At 51.9% G+C, this 23,277-nt stretch overlaps 1 protein-coding gene across 1 annotated transcript in view; it reads right to left on the bottom strand.

The window, feature by feature from the left end:
• Nucleotides 1–374: 374 nt before the first annotated feature.
• Nucleotides 375–23,277, bottom strand: part of COL22A1 (collagen type XXII alpha 1 chain) — a 249,321-nt gene continuing 226,418 nt past the window's right edge. The window contains exons 52-63 of the mRNA XM_023514966.1: nucleotides 22,490–22,534; nucleotides 21,623–21,676; nucleotides 20,037–20,090; nucleotides 15,774–15,827; nucleotides 14,165–14,236; nucleotides 12,569–12,604; nucleotides 11,847–11,891; nucleotides 9,219–9,398; nucleotides 7,503–7,569; nucleotides 4,869–5,051; nucleotides 2,763–2,840; nucleotides 375–720 (exon numbers count right to left, since the gene is read on the bottom strand). Of these exons, the coding sequence (XP_023370734.1) occupies nucleotides 533–720; nucleotides 2,763–2,840; nucleotides 4,869–5,051; nucleotides 7,503–7,569; nucleotides 9,219–9,398; nucleotides 11,847–11,891; nucleotides 12,569–12,604; nucleotides 14,165–14,236; nucleotides 15,774–15,827; nucleotides 20,037–20,090; nucleotides 21,623–21,676; nucleotides 22,490–22,534 (1,056 nt within the window). The 3' untranslated portion in view covers nucleotides 375–532. The remainder of the gene's footprint in view (nucleotides 721–2,762; nucleotides 2,841–4,868; nucleotides 5,052–7,502; nucleotides 7,570–9,218; nucleotides 9,399–11,846; nucleotides 11,892–12,568; nucleotides 12,605–14,164; nucleotides 14,237–15,773; nucleotides 15,828–20,036; nucleotides 20,091–21,622; nucleotides 21,677–22,489; nucleotides 22,535–23,277) is intronic.

Below are 23,277 nucleotides of genomic sequence, written 5' to 3'. Positions count from 1 at the left end.
TTCCTCTCCTGGGATGGAAGAGGTGGTAGTTTGGGGATTATTTCTCCATGGGTGATCTCTGGGCACAATTGAGAATCAAAGCCCATTGCCTCATTTTTCTAAAGTTTTCTTATGAGAAAAGAGGTAAATTTGTCAAGCATCTGGTCAGGGTTTCGTAGCACCAACAGTTTAGTTAAAATGGGCAGTGACATTTGAGATGGGGGCTGAAAGAAGAAAGAAGAAACAATCTCCTGCTCCACAAATCAAGTGTTCCCAACTTTAGAGGAGCAGGAAACAACTCACAAAGCATTAACATATGAAATAATATTAATAATAATTAGCAACAATAATAATATTAATAATAATCTGACCGACCGGCAGCATCTGTTGGATTTAATAATTTTGAGGTCTCTCAAGAAAACAAAAACAAATGATAAAAGAAATAAAACAAAAGAGACACATGGCTGAAATGTTTCAAGACCTCTGGCTTCCCATCGGGCTCTGAGTTCAAGTTTCAGCAGTCCACTGCAGTCTTCTGGCTTTCCGGAATCTTCTAGGGGCCCTTCACATTACCTGGCCGGGCAGCAAGGCTGGCAAAGTAGGCACACTGGGAAGGGTCACACTGTCCAGGGGGGCCAGGTGGACCTGGGGGCCCAGGATGTCCAGCTGGTCCTGTCTCCCCTTGAGGGCCGGGGGTCCCAGGGAGTCCATCTTTAGCATAGCCAGGTTCCCCTGGTTGGCCTGGCCCAAGGAACAAAAGAAATAGGAGGGGTTTTTTGTTTTGTTTTGTTTTTTTCTGGAAGCAAATGGAACTTTCCCTGGAACTTCTGTTCACTATGAACTTAGGACCTGAAACATTCTTGGAGAGAACAACCCAAGGTTCCACCAATTACTTTCCCTCCACCCATCCTCCTCCTCCCTCCAAAAAAAAAGAATAACCCAAGGGTCTGGGAGCCACGAGTGATGAAGATGGTGCCCAGCAACACCAGATACCAGGAGCACCTTAATATGCAGAAGAAGGGGGCTGCCCTAATGTATCACTAGGACAGTAATCCGGGCACCACCACAGACATAATACACAGGGGTAAATCCAGACCAAGACGGAGATGGATGAGAAACCAGGCTTTCTATATGCTTATGTGATTCTTCTTGGAAACGTGTCTAAATTGGTAATGGGAGCTATCCCGCTCACTAACAACCAGCCCCAAGTCACATGTCCTTGGAGATGCCCAGTGACATTCCATTATCCAACCTCTCCCAAATATTCTATCTTTTCTCAGCTTGATCTATGTGTTAAATCTGAACCATACACTTAGATTATATTAACCTGTTCTCCAAAATCACAAAGATAGCATCCAGGATGTAAGCTATGCTTAGATAACTCAAAGTTTGGATCCAGAAAATGTTACCTGCAGACAAACTTCATAATATCATACATTATCAGTCCAAATCCATTTTCATCTTTGGCAACTTGAAAGGTCAGTGCTAGGTATTGTGGTTACCCCTAGCAGTGAGATTCCTTCTTAAGTTTTAGTAATTCCTTTGTTATTTAATCTACAGTCCTACCTACTGATCAAATTTTAAGACCAGCAGTATTGTTCATTCTTTTGGCTGGGAACCACTGAAATGTGGTCATTATGTCAAATTCACATTGATACAATTATTTCTCCCTCCAAAATTGTTTCTGTTCTATCTTTTTATCTTTATTTGAAATTGCCTTATTTAAAAACATATCCTTTTTTTTTTTTTTTTTTTGCAGTTTTTGGCCAGGGCTGGGTTTGAACCCGCCACCTCCGGCATATGGGGCCAGCGCCCTACTCCTCTGAGCCACAGGTGCTGCCCCTAAAAACATATTCTTAATAAGTCATATCAAATTAGGCAAGCTATAAAAATAAATACTTACACTCTATTTCTAAGTATCTTCTCTAATTAAAATAATAAGGGATATCCACTATCGGAAATTTGGAAAATCACAAAGGTATAAATACTAAAATTTAAATTATAAGCTTAATATTCAGAAATGACCTCAGATAAACAGATAAGTTAGAATTAAAGGAAAATGAGTGGCAAATATTCACTTGAATTTCATCCACCTTGTATATCTACCCGTTATCTTGGAATGCCTGCACTCTAGAGATCCTCCAATCTAGTCACCAGGAGGGGTGGCCAGAGTGTCCAGGTTATCTCAGTTATGTCCCAGTTTTAAGAGTGAAAGACTCATGTTCTAAGAACTCACCCAGCTTCGGGACAGCAGACCTGAGGGTCACCCTACCACCTGGCCAGCATTCCCCAAAGCACCTTCTGGGTACACTGAGGGGCCAACAAGTGCACAGCAGCAGGACAAGGGCTCTGCTCCAAGTGCATTCAGGAAACGGGAGGGTAAACACAGCAGGAGTCACCGCTCCTGTGAGGCTGCTGAGCACTTACGCTGACACAGGTGCTGCTAGCACAAATATGCCCTGGGGATGTCCGAAATGGAGACATGGTCCCAGCATCTCCAGGACTTATTTTGCCTAAGCCAGTCCCTGCCCCATCTGCCCCAGAACAGTTTCGTAGGATTTTTAATTCACGGGACACACTTCAAGAATTCATGGGATATGCTACAGTTTTCTAAGTAAATCAAAAAGTAGAAGTGTTTGATATTTAATAAAAACAAGTGGCCTCTATTTCCTGACCAGCTGACCCTCGCCCCTCCTCCCCATCCATTCCTGAGTCTGTGCACTGCAGACAGGCCTGCGGCCACATGTTCCCCACCTGCCTGAAGCTCCAGACACCCTTCATACCTGGGATTCCAGGGGGCCCCATCTCGCCTCGAAGGCCAACGCCAGGTTCACCCGGGTCGCCTTTGGCTCCTCGTTCACCTGGTGAGAAAAACACACACCTTTGGTGCAAGAGACCCACGAGAAGGCCAGAGACAGCAAGTTCTAGCACACCAGGAGGCTGCGTGTTCCAATCAAAACACCCTGGCTCACCGACAGTCTTTCACATTGCAGCCTGGTTTCCATCACATGCTAATCCACACACACACTCAAGAACACACTCACAATCAGAAATATGCACACATGACTATCAGAACAAATGGACACGCCCTGCTGAACCGACACCCAAATCCATGAACTTACATGTAAATGTGTAGCCAGTACCAATCTGCCCAATTCCTATATATGCCTGCACATACATGTCAACAAGCATGTGCACACACTCACACACCCAGACAGCCCAACGCGCATGCCTGCACACTCTCTCCTGCGTGCTGCGTGCACACACGTCCACACACACCCCTCGTACGTGTCTACACCTCTTGTGTTCTCAAGCACTTTACCTGAATCTTTTTTAAGAAAGAACTAGTTAATAAACAAATTCAATATGTTAGGTAACAAGGGGATTACAATGATAAGATAAGGCTGTGCCCTACAATGCTTGAAGAGAGATGAAATGGGGCACAGAACATCTAACACGAGGTGGAATTTGACAAGGCCCAGCACAGGGATGAGAAGCCCTCCTGATGTGCATCGGACAAAGGGGCCCCTTCCCCTGGACGATGGATGAGATCATATCTGAGTTAAGATTCTACTCAATTCATTCAACTGCCTCTCACAGCTTTTTTTTTTTTTTTAAATCAATCTCTTTTCCTGGCTGTTCTATTTCCAGAGTATCTTCTGTATGCAAGATACTATATTTTCTGTTGTACTCTCATTTGAAACTCTACTAGCTCATGGGGACTTCAGACTATTCACTCTTGTTTTTTTAAATATTTTTTTTAATTGAGACAGTTTCACTTTGTTGCCCTCGGTAGAGTGTCATGGCGTCACAGCTCACAGCAACCTCCAACTCTTGGGCTTAAGCAATTCTCTTGCCTCAGCCTCCCAAGTAGCCGGACTACAGGCGCCCTCACAACACCTGGCTATTCTTTTGTTTTTAGCAGGCCGGGGCTAGGTTCAAACCCACCAGCCCTGGTGGTATGTGGCCGGTGCCCTGCCCACTAAGCTACGGGTGCTGCCCTATTCATTCTTATTATTACAATGATTACATTCTGCTGGTACCCTACCATAGCCTAGTCTGACATTCTTTATGCTGAATATTTTTTTATTGACATTTATTTCATATATTTTGTTTTATGGACTAATATCAATAGGACTAGAATATAAAAATTCAACAAAAATCCTTATAAGTGGAAGAAACATTATAGGAAATAGATAAATAAATGAGGAATCAACAAGGAAATTGGAGATTAAGAAAGGAATACATTGGGAGCACCCATTTCCTAAATTTAAAGGCACCTGCTGATGGCGAAAGTTATACCTGCTGCTTCTTCCCCACCCCATGTTATCCTCCTCAGAAAAGAGTGAACCATGAGGTGGGTTGCGTCTGACCTCAGGTCCTTTCTCTCTCTCTGACCTGCCACTGTGCGGTGACTTAAGTGGGCAGAGACCTGCTGTCGGCCAGAGCTCCATGTCCAGGAGGTCACTCTCCCTGGGAGCAGACAGTTAGCCGCCATTGTCAGCTGCAGCTCAACGCCACTCGACCCAGTTTAAAGCCTGCACTTCATCTCTGTTTGCCTGGAGATGAAATGTCTTATTCCTCAGTTAGTTCTAAGCTGGGAAGGGGAAAAAGAAGAAGGCTTGTGGTCTACTCCCCGGAAACCTGAGCCGCAGAGATGGAGAGAGCAAGCCAGTAGGAGGGAACGGATTCAATCTTCCCAGCAGAGCATAATTTTGTAAAAATGTGAAGTAGGAAAACCTCTTACACATATTAAAAAAAATGCATGATGCCAAAATTCCGGGTGTTACCAAGGCGCAGGGAATGAGAAGGGAATGCGGCGCTCCACGCCTGGTTCCTTCTCAGCCTCCTGTGGTCTAGGAAGCAATCTCCTAATTGTCTTCACTCACCTTTGGGACCGATTGGTCCAGCAGGTCCTTCCAGACCTCCCTGCCCAGGTCTGCCCGGCTCCCCCATGGGGCCTGCCCGGCCTGGAAGCCCATCGTTTCCAGGGGGGCCTGGGGGTCCAGGTCTTCCTTGAGATGATTTCACATGTGCTGAGGGCATCTGGGCCAGGAGATAGGCGAGTCTGGCTATAGAGAAAAAAAAACAGAGAACCAGCCCATGAAGGGGGGCCCGGAGGCTAAGGACAGAACGGCAGCTCACTGCAGTGCTCCCAACCCAGGAGACGGTAACAACCACAAAAGCAAAACCAAGGACACTCCACGAAGCACAGCTGTGGCATTTGTGAGTACACCTCTGACAGGGCCAGCCATGGCAGGGCTGGGGGCAATTAGTAGTGACCCTCACTGCCCCTGGAGCCTGGAGCCACTGCCAGCCACGTGGCCCTGGGTGAGCTGCTTCACCTCTTCAGCCTTGGTTTCACCCTCTGCAAAATGGAAGCCATGAAGGACATCCACCTCGCAGGGTTGGCGTGAGGACGGGGAAGTGGGTAATGCAGAGGAAACAGTGCCTGGCACCTGCCAAGGGCTCGGAAGGTGCTGGCTGCTCCAGAGGGCAGGGCCAACTGCGGCCACAGCAGTGTGGACAGGAGTGGTGGCAGGTACTGGAATTGTCAGGTGGGAAAACAGAGGGCTGGGGGAGTTAAGTGACTTACACAAAGCTATTAGTGAATTTTCCTCTCTGAGCATCAAATTCCTCACCGTAAACTGAAGGGCTAGATATGGTGATCATCGAGGAACCTTATTCATCTAAAATGCTGATTAAAGAACTGACTAAACACACAGAGGGTCAGCGCTGGCCCACACATCTTCATTGGCCAGAAGATATAGTGCCCATTTGATGCTCCCCAGGGGCCGTCTCTGTCTGCCATGGAGTCACAGATAGTCAGGGCGACACTCCTGTCTTGCAGACAGTGTAGCTGGGGCCAGAGGCCACGAAGCCCTGACCTTCGCTTGTGTAACCACAGTGGAGTCAGGGCCTCTGGCTGCCTGGCCAACCCTGCTCTGGGCAAGCTGCCTCCCCCACTCCTCTCACAAGGTGGCAGGAGATTCCTTCTGTGACCTTGACAAATTGCTCCACTCTGTAAGTCTTGATTTTTCTCTTTAAAGTGGGGTAGACACTTCCTCCTCAAGGGCTTATTTGGAAGAAAGGACTCAGCCCAGGAGACACACCATCCTACCTGTTCAAAACGGGCCTTGCCTCTGACCCTGGGCTGGGAACTGCCCCAGGGCAATGTCCACGTCTGTCATCAATAAATCCAAGGCCCAGAAGTCAGGACCCAGAGACCTACACACTTGAGACTTCTGCTCAGCAGGAACCCATCAGAGTCCTGTCCTCCTTCCTCTAGCTCCTCCACCCGCCCAGGATCCCTCCTGCCCTGTGCTCCAGGAAATGGCCTTCTGCCATCCTGTGTATGTAGACGGACCATTTTCAGCTGGACACTCCAAGAAGGCAGGGGCACCTTATTTACAACTGTGTCCTTGTGCCCAACACAGAATCCGGCACATGGGAAACGCAAAAAACTGAGACACAACCATAGGAATGAAAGCCGCCCCCTCCCCCACTTTGTCCATAGGAGCCTGAACATAGTGAGGGTTTCTCTTCTTTCCTGTACCAGGACCGCCTGTGATTTTCCTCTCCTCTAACTTTCCATTATAGACACAGTGGGGACAGCCATTACACAAGGAATGTGGTGGTGAAGGTCACTGATCCTACCGCCAGGACACCCAGCTGCAAATCCTGGCCGGGCACTTACAAGCTGGTCGCCTTAGCAGAGTTACTCAGCATTTCTGCCCCTTACAAGTCTTCCAACAACCACACGCACCTCTGTAAGAATGTTGGAAGGCTTCCCCAGGTGACTTAACAGCCACAAGTTCCCAAAAGGCCACCTGCCTCAGGCAAAGCTGTTATTACTCCTCCCTCCTCCTCCTCCCTCCCTGAGCACCTGCTCTGAAGCAGGCTCGCTAGATGTGGAGATTAACAACTCAGTGCATCAGGACTAAAGGATTTCAGTTCCTTGGAAGCACCGCCTTCCCGGCTCCTGTCAGGGCCTGTGCACATGTCATTCCAGAGGTCTGGGGACTCTTGCCCCTTTCAACTCGCAGCTCACAGGGACCTTCCCTCCAGAAGGTTTACCCCATCCCTTTCCTGCCCTCTATGCTACCTTAGTTATGCTTATCTGTCCTCTTTCGATGCAAATGAAATCACACAACTTTTCTTACTTTACTGAAATCATCTTGTCTGTGAATTTATCGATCCCTTCCCTTGGAACTCGAGCTCCAGGAGGTCCCCAGCAGGCCTCCCCAAACCATTTACTGATTAGATAAATGATGGAAGGCACAGAATAAATGGTTGATCCTAGCAGAGCTGGCTTTGCAGGTGGGGAGGCCTCCTGCATGAGAAGTAATCAAGTGGAAGCTGAAGTCTATGCAGCAAATAAGGGCTGGGCCAGCCTTCAACCCTGTTGTTCCACACTCGAGTTGCCACTAGGGTGCTTTCCTCATACCAGGCTGCAGGGGTAAGGGAGGGAAGGCTGAATGCAAGAACTGCGTCCTGGGGCTCTTTTCTGCAAGGCTACTCACTTTCCAGCTGCTTCCCGAGCTCCTCTTGAATAAGCCGCCTCAGGGTTTCCATGGATGGAGACTCGCCCTGGGATGGAGGGAAGTTGGAGTTACTTACCTTCCCGTAGGCCCCCTGAGGCCTCCGTGGAGGCATATACCTGGCAACCGCATGTCCCTAGCCCAATTCCCTCCACCGTTCCCTAACCCAATCCCTTCCACTGATAATGCCATCCCCCTTTCTCTGCCAGGCAGGCACATCACCCCATTTTAATTGGCAACCTGTACTCTGAGCTTTCTGAGCCGCTGCTGCCCTTCCACCCACACCCTTCCAGCTTCTGTGCTGGACTACCTCCTGCACATGCTACTGTGCCCATGGGTTTTACCGGCATACTCTTCCCAGTGCTGGCCTGGGAGGTCTAGCCCCTGATCTCTCCCTGCCAAAGTCCTGCCCTCCCTCTGGGAAGAGCTCACAGGCTGCCTCCTGCGTGAAACCATGTTTCCCTGACCTGGCCAGCTGGCCTCTCAGTTCCCCAGAGGCTGGTTTCTCTGCTCAGCTCTGTATGGCCCTACACAGTGTCTGGGCGCCTGGTCACAGAAGCTAATCAGATTGTCACCCAGAGAAGCAGAAAAGCTCACACAGAGGCGTGCAGGAGCTGTCCTCAGGCCCAATGGGGCTCACCCTTGTCTGACTCTTTCAGGGCAGTGTCCCCCGCTTGAGGTCAAGAGTCTTACTGCGCTCATCTCTGCAGCCCCAGCACCTACCATAGGCCTAGCACGAGGTGGGCTCCTCTCCTTATTCCCTTTCTCTTTTCTGACCAGGAGACTTCAATGTCTGTCCCTAGACTCCTATCACTACCCACAGTTATAGGACTAGCAGACCATGGAGAGGTCCAAGGGAACTTTGGGCTTCAACTGAGTCTTCTAGTCTCTCCCCAGACTTGGCTCAGAAATGTGCTCTGGATGCCCAGCCTCTGTCAGGGAGACTGAAACTCAGGCTGACCATGGCCACCAGAGAGGGGCAGACCACAGAGCATCAGTGCTGGCAGGGACATGGCGGTCACCCAAACCTGTGCTCTGAAGAGTAGGAAGGTCCCCAGAGGACCATGCAAGCTGCTCAGGGGGAGAGCATGGCACAGGGACAGGAGTTCTGCTGTCACACTGGCACAGCCAGGGTGAGCTTGTGCTATAAAGACCATGCAAGGTATAAATCCCACCACCAGAATGAAGTATGTTACAGGAAGGGGAAAAGGAAACTCTAAACAAGCCTGTCTTTATATGTTTGAGAAAAATGAATATTCCAGGTCAGCAGGTAGAGAGCAGCAGAGCCAGACACTAAACGCACAGGGAAATATCCACGGTGAAGCTCAGACCACTGAGAGCTGTGTGTCAGCTCAGGGTCTGGGGCAGAAGGTTCCTGCAGCCCAAGGAAGGAGGCCTTGGGGACTCATGACATTCCAGGCAGAGGGATAAACAGAAGAGAGAGGCCATTTCTCAACATTTCTTAAGTGATACACATTATTTCACTTCCTCATCATAATAAAGCAAAAGAGGATTTTCTTAGCCCCTGTTCAGACAAGAAAGGGTGGCTCAGAGAGGGCAAGTAACCTGTCCTGGTCACACAGCCAGTCACTGGAAGGCTGTGGTCTGTAACCTGGTCCCTCTGCAGTCCACACTATTCTCTGGCTTTCCCTCAGACCCAGAGGGGCCCTGAGTCCGAGGCCAGGTCAGCATTCTTACCCTCAGTCCTGGGAATCCTGGCTGGCCTGGAGGCCCTGGGGGCCCAGCTGGTCCATTCTCCCCAGGCGGTCCTTGGGGGCCCATCAGGCCCGTGTGGCCTTTGTGACCTGGGATTCCAGGCTCCCCCGGCTGGCCCTTCCCACCTGGAGGTCCTTTGTCACCTTTGATCCCAGGATCTCCCTAAGGAGAACAAAGATGGGCATCAGTGTGTGTCTCAGCACTTGAAGGTGCCCCCTGTGTAAACAGGGCTGGTGGGACCTCAGGCAGGACCCCTGTCTGCCTCCTGGGCCTGTGAAAGGGAGACCTCAGCTTTGGCTGACCCATGCATGACTTGGGGTGAGAAGGATCCCAGAGTCCATCACGTCCACTAGCCTGATTGTGCTGATGAGAACATCAGAAAGCCACCTGCCCACAGTTACACAGGAGTCACGGAGAACAGAACAAAGACTTTGATTTCCAAAGTGCTCAGCCCACGAGTGCAGTTCCTGTGTCTGCCTGGATAAGGCCAGTCCTGGGTGCTGAGAGTGATGGTGAAGCTGCTGGTCCCCTCCCAGCCTGCTTCTGCTCTTGGTCAGCTGGAGGGATGGTGGCACTCTCTCAACAGAGGCAGCTCCTTCACAGGTCAACTCCCCGCCTCCTTTGAGTGCCAGGGAGTGCACAGAGGTTACCCGATGGCCTCAGACCCTTTCTGGCCCTCCTGCCCTAGAGCTGACCCAGGGTGACGTGCTGGAGCAATGAACAATTTGGGCACCACACAAGCCCAAGGCAGTCCCGTCCCCTGCCTGTGTGCCCCCACTGTGTTTGACCAACAAGTCCCAATTGTTGGTGGGTCTGAAAATATGGTGGCCACAGCAATGGCCTCAGAGTGCAAGGGGACTCCACTCTGTTGCTGGGGTATCATGGAGAGAGGGAGAAAAGAAGAGACTCAAGATGGTAACTGTAAATGAGGCAAGGCCTTGGACTTGATGAGCAGAGCTTCAGAGAAGGAAGCCTGTGCAGTAGCTGAGCCGACAGCCTAGTGTGTGTCAAAGCCAGACCCAAGGTTTCCAGACAATGGAGGGGGGGTTAGATCAAGGTGCATGTGCATGCAGGACACCCCCCATGTGGCTCTGCAAACACAGACCCCTCTGGAAAGGGAATGGTTTCTGGAACCCTTCTCACCCCAAGTCAAGCAAATGGACCCCAGGTGGGGGACAGGGTGGGGGAGGTGAAGGGCACACTTTTTCATTGCATTCACTTTTTTCTTTCTGCAATTGTCATTGTTCAAGTATATGCCTATATTTCTTTTGACGTTTCAACAATAACCAAAAAGATAATGAATTAAAAAAATTAATTTAGCCAGATTCAAGGGAGTCATTTCAGTTTCCCAGTGTGATTCATTTCCCGGGATGCCGTCATCCCATTTGGGGTCTATAAAAGTCTTGGGTTGGCATTTGGCTGGATGCCAAGGCCCCCCAAACACAGAACATTCAGCATTTCCTATTCATTAAGGGTCTCGCACTCACTTTGCAGTAAGAGGACTTGTCCCATATTCCAGGTGTTCCCAGGGGTACAAAGGAAAGGGTCATCTAATGGCTCCCTAGCAATGCGCCATGAAGCCACTTACGAGGGGAAAGGCAGTCGCTGGGCTTATTGATCAGGACAAGAGACAAGAGTCCTATTCATGGTCTGGATTCCTTGGCTCTCAACCAAAACTCAATCCCACATCCTGCAGTGACAGTCCCCATGATACTCAACACTGGGAACCGTCAGTGTCTTCTCAGCCATGACTGTGCTCCTGGCGGCATCGCTTGAGAGCCAATAGCCATGACACAGACAGATGGAAGTCACGGGGAGAGGGAGCCAGAGAGACCCAGAGGGGGCAGTGCTGAGGCTCCGCTCCCACTTTCCTCTCTCCTCCGGCTGCAGGAGAAGCCAGCCAGCTCCCCACCATCCAACGTGAGAGGAAAGCCGAGATCAGTTCTTTGCAGGACTACGGAAAACAAGCGGGGGCGGGGTGGGGGCTGCAGGGACGGCAGTGTTGTGCAACACGCGACAGTGTGAGGCTGACCAAACGCAGGGTGTGGGCAAACAAGATGCTGAAACGAATGGCAGCCATGAGTGTGAGGACGCTCCCTCCACACTCACGACAAAAAAAAGAAAAGAGAGAGAGTGGAAAAAAGACTTTCTTCCCGTTGTTTTGTGGAGACATGAAATGTAAAGAAAGGCTTTCTGAAAGCAGCGCCAAGGCGATTCATTATGGAAAAATCTGTTCCTTTGTCACCCCCAGCGACAAATCTGGCTCCCGGCAAACTGGCATTTTGGGAGCCGGCACGTCCCAGCGGGTGTCGCACGTGGACGAGGACTCTGTCAATGTCTCCTGACGCTGCCTTTGAATTTGTAATCATGGTGATTTTTACTCCTTAAAATAATAAGCAAAAGAAAACAGGGGAGAAAATAACATCAGCTAGGAACAGTCCTGGGGGAGGAGGCCTGCTGCAGGGCACAGAGATGGCCCCACTGGAGATGGTGCCCTGGGTTCCAGGTGGGCCACTCAGAACCTGCCCGGGACAAACACCAGCCTCGCAGGGCCCTGCATCCATGGAAAGGTCCCAACCACGTGTTTGAGGTGCCCGGACCCCCACTTACCTGTTCTCCTTTGGATCCAGGCTCTCCAGGCTTCCCCGGGGTCCCCTGTGATGAGATCCAAGGGGAGGTGGTCACTGATGGTCCCAGGGCCATCTGAGCTGGCATCTTTGCCCTTCTAAGTGTCCTTGACAACCCAGTGGGCCCCAGACAAGGGATCCTCAAGAGATAGGATTCCCTGAGAGCTTCTTTCTAATTGGTCTGGACACTGTAGAGGCTAGGGGTGGTCCACTTCCTCTCCTCATCTTTCCACCAGACAACAGCCACCATGACCGATGGCACCAGCCCATTGTCAGTCCCCTCCAGTCTCTCCTCTACCCTCTCTGGATACATCCCCCTCCCGTGAACACACCCAAAAGACCCTGCAGGAATTGTAGCCTGTGATAAGCTATCACCACCTGGCGACCTCTAAACCAATAACGTGAAGGCCTGAGGCCCTGTGGCCCAGACATGCAACTCCACCATCCCATGGCCTCTGCTGTCTCAGGCACTCTGCCCACGGTGCCACCTTCCCTGTCCAGCTCCCCCCTCTCTGTCCAGATAACTAATTCCCACCTAGCCTCATAAACAGCTGAAAAACATGGGCCACTGTCTGTAAAGCATGAAGGGTCTCAGCATGGGGACAGCAGGGCACCAAAGCACTGAGCTTGGGGCCAGAGATGACACAGGACAGCAGCCAAGGGAAAGGGCAGCCACTGGAGAGTGGGAACGGGTGTGGTACTTGCCTCCTTTCCAGGAACTCCCTTCTCTCCTGGTTCTCCCTGGGAAAAAGAACCGAATATCAATTGGCCCCCCAGCATCAACCCACTGCAAGTGACACCACTGTCTTCAAAACAGACATTTTCACTCAAGTCATGTCCCAGCCAAGATAGCAATCGATGGTCCACCTGACCAAGGACATCGCAGACAAGGTCCTCTGGCCACCCAGCGCAGGGGAAGGCAGAAAACCATCCCGGGATGGGGAGGGGAGCCCCTGTCTCCATATGCTTGTCTGTGGGGTGGGTGTGAGTTCACACACAGGCCTCCCGAATGTCAGCCTCACAAACTGTCGTGCATGGTCAGGAGGCCTCTCTGAGAAGCAGGCTTGGGATGTGGGCTCCTCTGTCCTTTGTCTGTGCAACCCTGGACAGCCTTACAACTTCCTCAAGCTCTCGTGCCTCAATGTTTTTATCTGTGCAAGGAGAGCAGCAGCCACACCTGCCCGTGCTCTCCCCATGAAGTTCAAGTGTGAGTGCTTGTCAGGCACTCAGAGCAGCCCAGGCATGGACCAAGGGTGGACAGATGACCCACTGCCCCTGTGACTAAGGAATAACTGCTGTAAGGTGTCCAGATGGGGGGACCTGGGCACCCAGATTATTAACAAGGGGTGGAGAAGAAGGCTATAGGCTTTAGCAGTGAAGCTGCTGAGTGAAGAGGCCCAGGTGAAGACCAGTGGACAGGACTATGGAAGGTGGTATGATGGGAAGTGGTCAAGGTGGGGACACTGGGTGGCACCTGTGGCTCAAAGGAGTAGGTGCCAGCCCCATATGCTGGAGGTGGCAGGTTCAAACCCAGCCCTGGCCAAAAAAAAAAAAGGTGGGGACACTTAGAAGTGTGAGAATTCAACTAAAGGGGATGAAGCAGAACTCAGGTATGTGACATGCAACGGCCCTTGTCCATTGGCCAGCCGGTCACAGTGTGGACTGGAGCACACAGACTACATGGGGCCCAGTTTGAAATGTTGGAGTCCCTCCCCAATCCTCCCCCTGCAACCCAGCAGCCATCACCCTACCTCTGACAGTTTCTCTCAGCAAGACGCTGCCACATCAGGAGACCAGACTAGGGCTAGAGAATCACAGACTGACCATGTGGCCTTAAAGAAGCCACATATGTGTCCTGATCCTAAAACCCAGACTTGCTCCTCTGTGCGACAGTTTCTAAGAGTCTAAGTTCCGGGATCACGATTACTGCTGTCCCACTGTCCCACACAGACATCACTGCGATGATTTCTATTCACTGAGCATCTGCGGCTGCTGGAAACCATTGCTGACCCCTGTCCAGGGATTATCTCATCTAATCTTGGAAAGCAGACACTGCCGTCGTCCCCATTTGGGTAAGGGGGCAGCAGCAGCACAGAGAGCTAGGAGACTCCCGAGGTCTCTCAGCTGGAGAGGGGTGGGCCCAGAGTCCCTGTGGGCATGACCTCTGACCACTGCACTGTCACCTATATCATCACAGCCTGAGCGAATGGACCTAAGGACACAGGAGGTGGCAGGGAAGGGACAGAATGTGAAATCACCCCTGGAGGCGGGTGTTGTGGTTCCCACCAGGGTTCCGCTTACCGGAGGCCCACGGGGACCCAGGAAGCCAGGGAGCCCCGGGCTGCCGCTTTCTCCTTTGCTTCCTTTCTGGCCCTGCAGAGGGAAAACGTGAAAGTAATTCTTTAAGGTCATGCGGCAACCGGAGCAGATTCAGAAACCTCGCGACCACTTTCAAGGCCTGGGACATCTGGAAGGTAAGAAGAAAGATGGAGTTGGAGGTGAGAGGATCACTTGAGACCAGGAGTTTGACAACAGCCTGAGCATGATAGACAGACCCCATCTTTAAAAAAAGAAACAAAGAAAATAAGAAGAAGAAGAAAAGAAAGAACAAAAAAGAAGAGAATTCTTTCCTGCAATGGAGGGGATGGGCTGGGAAGAGATGGGGGTCTTGTGACTCCTCACAGGGACACCCCAGGGCAAGGGAATGGGAAGTATTCTTGTAAACAGCCAGGGGTCTTGACATTCAAAGCAAAAATACCCAACAAGCAGGCATTTAACACAAATGCCCGAAAGTGTGTGCAGCCCCACCAGCGTCCTCTGGGAGAGAACATGATTCTCCTAGGAGGCTGCCTGGCTCGTGGTGTGGTAGAATCACTCCCTGGGAACTCCTTTAGGTCTTGTTCAGCCTCTGCCTTTCTGAGAGGCCCCCACACATGGGTTGGCTCTTCTGGGGCCAGCTCTGCACCAGGCAGGTGGTAGGTCCAGCCCCACAGCCCAGTCTCATCCTGTCTGCTCTATCCACCAGCAGCGATAAGCACCATCCCTGAGGGAGGTTGCTAAGTTTGCTAGAGAGATTCCCTCTGCACAGCTGTCCCAGTCCAACAGGAGGGTGGCCTCCACTAGGATGACCAAATCCCCACTTTGTCTGGGCCTGGCAGCTTTCCCAGGATGCAGATTTTTCCAACTGGGAAAGCTCCTGGATAAGCTGGTCGCTCTGGCTTCCACTGTGCCAATGGATAACTGACCAGGACCGGTCCTGCTGCTGCCCAGTACAACTGTGGCTTGACTCACCACATCTTGCAGGTGGCCTGCTAAATAGAGATGCCAATTTTGACAAATAAAAATACAAGTAGGATGTGCTGGGAGGAAATTGGTGGCCAGACTTTACCTTAGTTAAGCCTAGAACCCAGCAAAGAACCATCTTCCCCAGCATGTCTCCCAGCTACCGGGCTTGAACTCCAAATCCTGCCTGTACCCTCCAGTGATGGGGACCCTGCTGCTTCGTCACATGTCTGTCTCAGTACCATGCCTGCGAGTCCTTCTTGCTCTGCCTCCAGCCCTGTGCACACTCATCCCGTCATCTGGGATGGTGACCATTGCTCAGCCTGGGTCCTCTCATCCTGCAGAACCATCAGACACCTACCCTATGACCCTTTATACATTTTGCTTTTTTTTTTTAAGTTTTTAACAGTTTTAGATGCCTATGGTTACAGTTAACAGACAGCCAAGTGCACAATCACATGTATTTTAAACTTTGAAAGGTTTCCCCCAATAGGATCGTCTTGCCTTGGCCCGTTTCTCCTATCGGAAGCCCCACTTCCCCATCAATGGAGCCTGGACAGGGTGGGGTGAGAGCGCCAGCTCCCGAAGCTTGTCCCCCTGCCATTAGGGAATAGCAGGAGAGACTCACCACGGTTCCTGGAGGGCCAACATCTCCTGGAGATCCTGGGGATCCATTCTTACCCTAGTGGAAAAACAGACATCATCACACTGGGGATGTTTCAGAGCAGAGCGGTGAGGTGGACCGAGAGGTGGACGGACGTGGAGGGCTTGATTTCACACAGCATCGGCTACTCCAGCCAGTGTGGCCCTCCGTGAACTGCCCCTTTCCTCAAGGGTGCTTTTCCACTTGTAAAAGGAGCTCATGCCATTTAATTCATAGTATTGTTATGGGATCAAATGAGTCCCTGGGCATGAAAAGGCCCAGGCCAGGAGCCCACGGCATGGGCACAGTCACTCAGCCAGCCAGGAATCTTGCAACTCAGACACTGCACTAAGGAGCAGAGAAGCCATCTAAGGAGACCAGGCCTACAAATAACCGTCTGCAGTGGGGCAGGAAGCCTGTCCGGGTGCTTAGGGCATTCCGCACCTCCCCTCCTACCCCCAACTCCCCCACCCTGCATCATCATTTTCTCAAGATGCGGACACTTGGCACAGAGAAGAGAAAGGGCTTGTGCAGAGTCACGCGTTATGAAATGGAAGGTCACAGATTCCAGGACTGATTCAAAACACCAGCATTCTCTAGCTCCATGGATGTTTTATGCACATTTCTGGGTTTAGCAAATACATTTAAAGCATCAGATTCTAGTAGAGTGAAAATCAGAAAGCTCGGGGCTCTTCGCTCCCCTCTCAGGATTAGACAAATCCCTATCATAACTAAAATTTGCAGCTTAACTTTCCAGGCTGAGTTGGCCAGTTCCTCTGCCCTCCTGGGCCAAATTCCTGCCAGACGCCACGACCTCACATGGCTATTCCCTCTGCTGGGAGTAACCTGAGGCAAATCTGTACCTTGCTGCTCCTTCTGTCCCAGGTTCTAGCCCAGTGTCAGGGACACACGGCGCTCTGCTGAGTGACACACCAACATCACAGAGAGCTACTCTCCAAGGATCCTTAACCCGGGGGCCAACTCATGATCCCTGATATTCACAACTGTGCCAGCTTCATGGAAACACATTCCAGTACAAAGAAGGTGCTTCATACAATACAAGACTGTCTTCTGAGGGCATCACATGTGTACTCCCTGCTCCCATCAGATACCAGCATTGTCAGCATTTTACAGATGGAGAAACTGAGGCACAGAACTGCTAAGCAGCCTGCCTGGGAGGGACATGAGGGAGCTGAGCTCTGAATGTGGGCAGCACCGACTCTGTCCTATACCTCTCTGTCCCCTCCTTAAAGACACACCTGTGGCCAGTGATCAGAAACACGGCTTCTGCCCTGTCCCTAAACAGTGCACCTGTGATCATGGTAATTCACAGCCTCATCTCACCAGAAGCTCCAGGAATCGTGTAACATACGTGTCTGCAGCCCTGTATCCCAGATGAAGAAAATGTGGCACAGAAAAAGCACAGGCCCCTCCTGGGATTGTTGGGCTGGCACAGGCTGGGATGGGAGCGGCAAGCCTGGATTCGCGGAGCGGACTGCTTACCCTGCCCAGTCCTCCTGCGAGGCTGCACGGCGCCTCCCTGCACGGTCCTCCACCCACCAACCCATCTGTGTCCCTCTAAAAATAAGTTCTTTTGCTCATCCCTATGAAAATGATCTCTCTCCCCCTTCTTCCTCTAATCCTCCCTTGGTGGGAAGGTAAGGGGGACAGCTGAAGTCCAAATCCCGGCTCTGTCACTTAACTGCTATGGGATCTTGGGCAAGTTACCAGACTTCTCTGTGTTCTATTCTCATTTGTGAATGGGGCAAGTGGGAGCAACTGTGTCCTGGGGGTCAGGGGAAATCCAACAAATAAGTCACACAAATCCTTCATACAGTCCCCAACACTGACCTGTGCTGGGGATTGCTGAAGGCGGGTGGCTGTGCGGTGGTCAGCACATGGGCTATTCTTACCTCTGTGTGACTGCAGATTTTAAGGAGCGCAGAATGAGATCTTTCCTGCCATTCTCACGGTCACAGTCACCATAATAATGAATAGAGGCACATCACAAATATCCAGGGTCTAGTTCAAGGCTGTGTCAAGTTGCTGGGCTGGCTAAGAACCTTCTCCTCGCCCAGGAAAGGATATAAATTCCAGCCGTGTGAGAGTGAAGTTGTCAGAGAACTGACTGGAAAGTGCTCTAATGTGTTAAACAATATTTGGCAAGTTTTAACAGCTTGTTGTTGGTGACAAGTTCCTTACAGTGCACCTCGGCCTTGATGGGTGCAAACCAGAGTCACGGGGCTGGCTGGGGAGCCCTGCCTTCAGCCCTCCCTCCATGCAGCCTGAGAAATGCTTTACAGCTAGCCTGGGCCCACTGCACACCCCACTCCACACAGCCATCCTGGGCTCCCCATGTCACTCTCTTCCCTCTTCTGCCTCTCGGAGTGTGTGCACTCCTAGTGGGTCTGAGTGCCGCTCTGTGTTAAGAGGCCTTGGACAGGCAGGGGTACAGCCCCTCCTTCCTCCAGAAACAGAGATGGTGTGGGGTGTATTCCGAGGGCCAGGCACTGCCCTGTCACTTTGGTGGGTTAACTTGCTGCATTCTTACAGCCGCCCTGCCTCCATTTTATAGATGAGAAGACTGAGGCCCAAAAGCAGTGGAGAAAGAAACCTTGTCCACATGGTGAACAAGGGGGAGACAGAAATCAAGCCCAGATGGCTTCACTGAAGAGCAGGGTGTGGAAGCCCAGTGAGAGAGCAGGAGGGACCCCAGCACTTGTTCATTACCATTCCCCTCCCAGGTGCCTTTCTAGACTTTTTTCCCCTCAGTCTCTCCATGTGCAATCTAAAGATCACCACTAAGCCACATATATGTGTAAGCACTGTATGCACATCTGTGTTCGATACATAAATAAGAGCTTTTGACAGCCCAAGAACCAGCATTTGCCCCGTGGGGGGGTTATATCCCATCCAGACTCCATGTCCCAGGGCCATCTGAGCCCCTGTGGCCCCATCAGGGGAGAAGGCAGCTCCACCTGGTGACGTCTGAGAAGGCGTGCTGTCCAAATCCACGGCCCCTGCCCACACTCCATTGCAAGGGTCTGGAAGACAAAGCACCAGACCCACGGCCGGGTGGAGAGCCTGGGATTGGGTGTCGGAAAGTCTTGGTTGTAAACCCTTGGGCCTGTGTGGAGGAAGCTGTGCGCCCAGACTCAGAAAGCCCATGTAGCCACCTGGAAGGTTTCTCCAGATATTGATTTATTCCACTACTCATGCAAATAAGCAAGTTACAAAGGAGAAAATTCTGTGTAAAAAAAACATGGATTCTGTATACTTATGGGTGTGTTGAAAATATTTTAAAAGATACATACAATGCTTTCAGAAGTGACTCCCTCTGAAGTGTGGCATTGGGGGAAAGGGGATTCTCCAGTCAGCATGGATCCATTAATGATGACAAGCATTTAAATGGCACATGCAGGCTCTCGGCACAGCGCTGGCATTCGATCTCCACCCCGCCAGCTCCCTCAGGCTGCCTGGATGCTCAGACAGCAGGGACAGATCCCAGATATACACTGACCACATGGAGTATTTCAGGTTGAACTGTGCATCCCCCAAGTTTGTATGTTGAAGTTCTAACACCCAGTACTTCTGAAAGTGACCTTATCTAGAAACCAGGTCTTTGCAAATGCCGTTAGAGTGGGTCACACTGGCGTCCTTATACAAAGGGGAACTTTGGAGACAGGTGTGCAAAGCAGGGACAATGTCCTCTGAAGATGAAGGCAAAGATCATGGTGACGCTTCTATAAGCCAAGAATGCCCAGCATCACCGGCAAGGCCCCAGAAGCCGGGGAGGGGCACGGAGCAGGTTCCGTCACAGCCTCAAAAGGCAGCAGCTCAGTTGACACCTTATCTCAGATTTCTGGCCTCCAGGACACCAAGAAAACACATGTCTGTGGTTTCAGTCACCCCACTGGTGGAGCTTTGTTCCAGCAGCACTGGGAAACTAACACTTATAGCAAGGATTGGCTTAGGGTGGCCGAGAAGGAGAGCAGGGCGCCAGGGTGGGATTGGCCACAGGGCTCTGCCATGCCAGGGGCACCTTTTTAACATTTGTATTGCGGGCAGGTGGCACCAGAGAAGAACCTGGGGTGTGGGGCAGGGGCGTAGGGCAGTGGCTATGCACCAACTGCCAAGACTTTGCCGCTTTTTAAGAGCGCACGTGGCTGCGCCAGAGTGACCCAACTGCCTTACTGTAGCAACAGGCCCTGTGGAAATGTGGAGCACTTTAGTGTCAAAGCAACTCACCGGTGGGCCCCTCTGTCCTTGTGGACCCTGTGGCCCTGCTGGTCCAGTATCACCCTGGAACAAACAGAGAGTTCGGGTTATCTCAGTTGCTACATGAAGAAATACGGACCCAACTTCACTAAGTTCTCCAAGAGGACCAACTATCTCTGTCTGAAGCGTGTCATCACTAACTGCCAGGTACTCCAGACAGGGATGACTCAGCTCCTATAGGGAAGCACACGGAGCCCATAGTGGGGCAGCCGCTCACCCGTTTACTTGTTCAAGATGGAGATGGGCTCCATCTTGAACTAAGAGAAATCATCAGAGAAGCTCTTTGAAGCTTTTCTGAAGGCCGGAACCACCCTGCCGGAGCCGCCACACTGACGAAACACCACCCAGGCTCACAGTGTGATCGCCCGCACCCTCCCCGGGGCCTGGGGTGACCCCACCTGTGTGGCAGGTCAGACAGCAGAAGCTTGGGCTGGGCGAGCTGCCACAAGGAGACTGTGGAACACCCCACAAAGTGGGGTGAGACGGAGGGAAGAAGGCACTGCCCTCATCTGGCACCTGGGCTCCTGCTCCCACCGGCCTGCCACTCTCCTGCCCTCGTGGGGCCTCAGTGACCTTTACTATAAACTGCAGTGAGGGCTGAACTGATCCGGGGTTTTCAACCTGCCCTTCAGCGTCTGAGTGGACCCTATGGGGTGGGGCTGGGGCGGGCTCTGTCTTCAGCTGTGTGCCTGGGCTCCATGCGCTAGGTCAGCGTCGCCAAACAGATTCCACGGCTCAGAAAACACACGTGACCTAGGTCAGATTTCTCCTAAGAAATCTTCTAGTCCTGTCGCCCCACTAGCAAGTCAGCCAAAAGCCACATGCCCTTGTGCACCAAGAGCCCCTGGGGAAGCATCTACTCTGTCAGGGTTTAGAGGGGTCCTCACAGGTCCACAGGGTGAGCCTGAGCCCACCGTGGACCACAGGACCTGTGCCCACCTGCAGGGCCCAGCAGCCCCCCATGTGTCGGGCTGCCCTACAGGACACAGCATGCAGGCGGCTGGGCCACTAGGGAATTTAGAGCAGACAACTCCTGGCTCTAGGCTGGCTCTGCCTGCCTTGGACTCTCTGTGTAACCTCCAGTAAGTCCCCCGGCCTCTCTGAAGTCATATTTTTCATTGATATCACTGGGGTAAAAATTTTCCTTGTTCTTTCCAGATCCCTCGACCAAATAAAGGTGAGGGCACCACTGAGTGACATGAGTGGGAACATGGCTGCACTGGATGGGAAAAGAGCTCACAGGGACAGAGATGACTCAGGAGAAACTCCGACATGCCTGTCAAGTCCATTCAGGTCGGATCCAACAGGCCTGGCATTGGTACCAGTGATAAACCCATCAGACTGATCCAGGAAAGCCTCTGTAGCGAGTGCAAGGCACAGGCGCTGCCAGTGGGCTGGAAGCCACAATCTCGTGCAGGCCAACTTCAACTCTGTGGTGTCTATGTGCACCTGTCGGCAGGGCTGCCAGCAACCACTGTGGGACAGTGTCCGGGTGCCACTTTCTTGATATCTCCACTCCTTTGGGCCCAGACAGGCCCCACAGGACCCCTACTTACATCTTTTCCTGCTGAGCCTTCCCGGCCAGGAGGTCCCATGGCACCAGGCTCTCCCTAGGAAAAAAACATTTAATGTTAGGAAGGAGAGGCTTCGACTGCTGGCTGCCTTGACCACAGCGCTTCTGAGGATCTGGAAGAGATGGAGAGACCTCGGGGACTGTCAGCTTCTCTGCACAGAGCTCTGGTCCTGATGTTACCTGAAGCCAACTATGAGTGCCTGTGGCCACACCGTGTCTCTCTGAGCAGTGTAGATGGTAAGAGTATCAACTAAAGGAGGGTCTGGCTCACACACTGGGAATTCTGCCTCCTGATCTGCTGACCCTTCCTATGCCGGCTTTCTGCTTGTTACCTAGAACATGTGAGGGAATCTAACCAGCTGAACCCTGAGGCCACTTTCGTCTTGGGAATCCTGAATAGACAGGAGTTAAAGGGCAAGAAAATAGGCCCTAGGGTCTTCCTGTCTAGGATAAAGCTGATGGTTTATCTACAAATAAGTTCTGGGACCTTGGGAACATCACACAGGTCCTCTGGGCCTTAGTTTCCTCCTCTGCAAAATCAGCTTTGTAACAGCACCTGACCCCTAAGGCTCAGGGCCCATATGACTGTATAGAGATGGAGACCACACCTGAGTCTGGACTGATATGGCCAAACGGACTGGCTGCACAGCAAGGTCTGGCCCCAGGAGAGCCACCCAGTGGTATGAGACCAAGACAGGGGTGGCACTGCCATGGTGCTGATGTGCTGGCATGCCCACTGTCCTCCTCAGGGAAGGTGCTGTGCTGGCCTGCAGCTTCCAGGAAACCTCTGCCTACCAAGCATGCACTCCACTTCACCTGGGATGACTTCCACAGTGAAGTGCCCACTTACCCGGGGGCCAGGTGCGCCAGCATCCCCTGTGTGTCCCTTGAAGCCCTAGGGAAAGAGAATGAGGTTATTCTACCAAAACTGGGCGCCTCCACCCAGCTGCATCCTCCCGCTCACTCCCTGCTCAGTCCCGCTCACTGCCAGCTCACCCTTCTGCCCATTTGCTACTGGCTGTCTTTAGAGGCCTCTGGAGTCTGTGACTGAGCTGGGGCCCACTCTAGCTATCTGTGACTGAGCCGGGGCCCACTCTAACTATCTGTTACTGAGCCAGGGCCCACTCTAGCTATCTGTGACTGAGCAGGGCCCACTCTAGCTATCTGTGACTGAGCCAGGACCCACGCTAGCTATCTGTGACTGAGCCAGGGCCCACTCTATCTATCTGTGACTGAGCCAGGATCCACTCTAGCTATCTGTGACTGAGCAGGATCCACTCTAGCTATCTGTGACTGAGCCAGGATCCACTCTAGCTATCTGTGACTGAACAGGGCCCACTCTAGCTATCTGTGACTGAGCCAGGGGCCACTCTAGCTGTCTGTGACTGAGCCAGGGCCCACTCTAGCTATCTGTGACTGAACAGGGCCCACTCTAGCTATCTGTGACTGAGCAGGGCCCACTCTAGCTATCTGTGACTGAGCCGGGGCCCACTCTAACTATCTGTGACTGAGCTGGGGCCCACTCTAGCTATCTGTGACTGAGCAGGATCCACTCTAGCTATCTGTGACTGAGCCAGGACCCACTCTAGCTATCTGTGACTGAGCCAGGGCCCACTCTAGCTATCTGTGACTGAGCCA

This window comes from Otolemur garnettii, unplaced genomic scaffold (assembly GCF_000181295.1).
Source record: "Otolemur garnettii isolate 467f Iridium unplaced genomic scaffold, OtoGar3 scaffold00062, whole genome shotgun sequence".
Classification (NCBI taxonomy): domain Eukaryota; kingdom Metazoa; phylum Chordata; class Mammalia; order Primates; family Galagidae; genus Otolemur; species Otolemur garnettii.
This window is presented reverse-complemented; position numbering and strand designations above follow the sequence as displayed.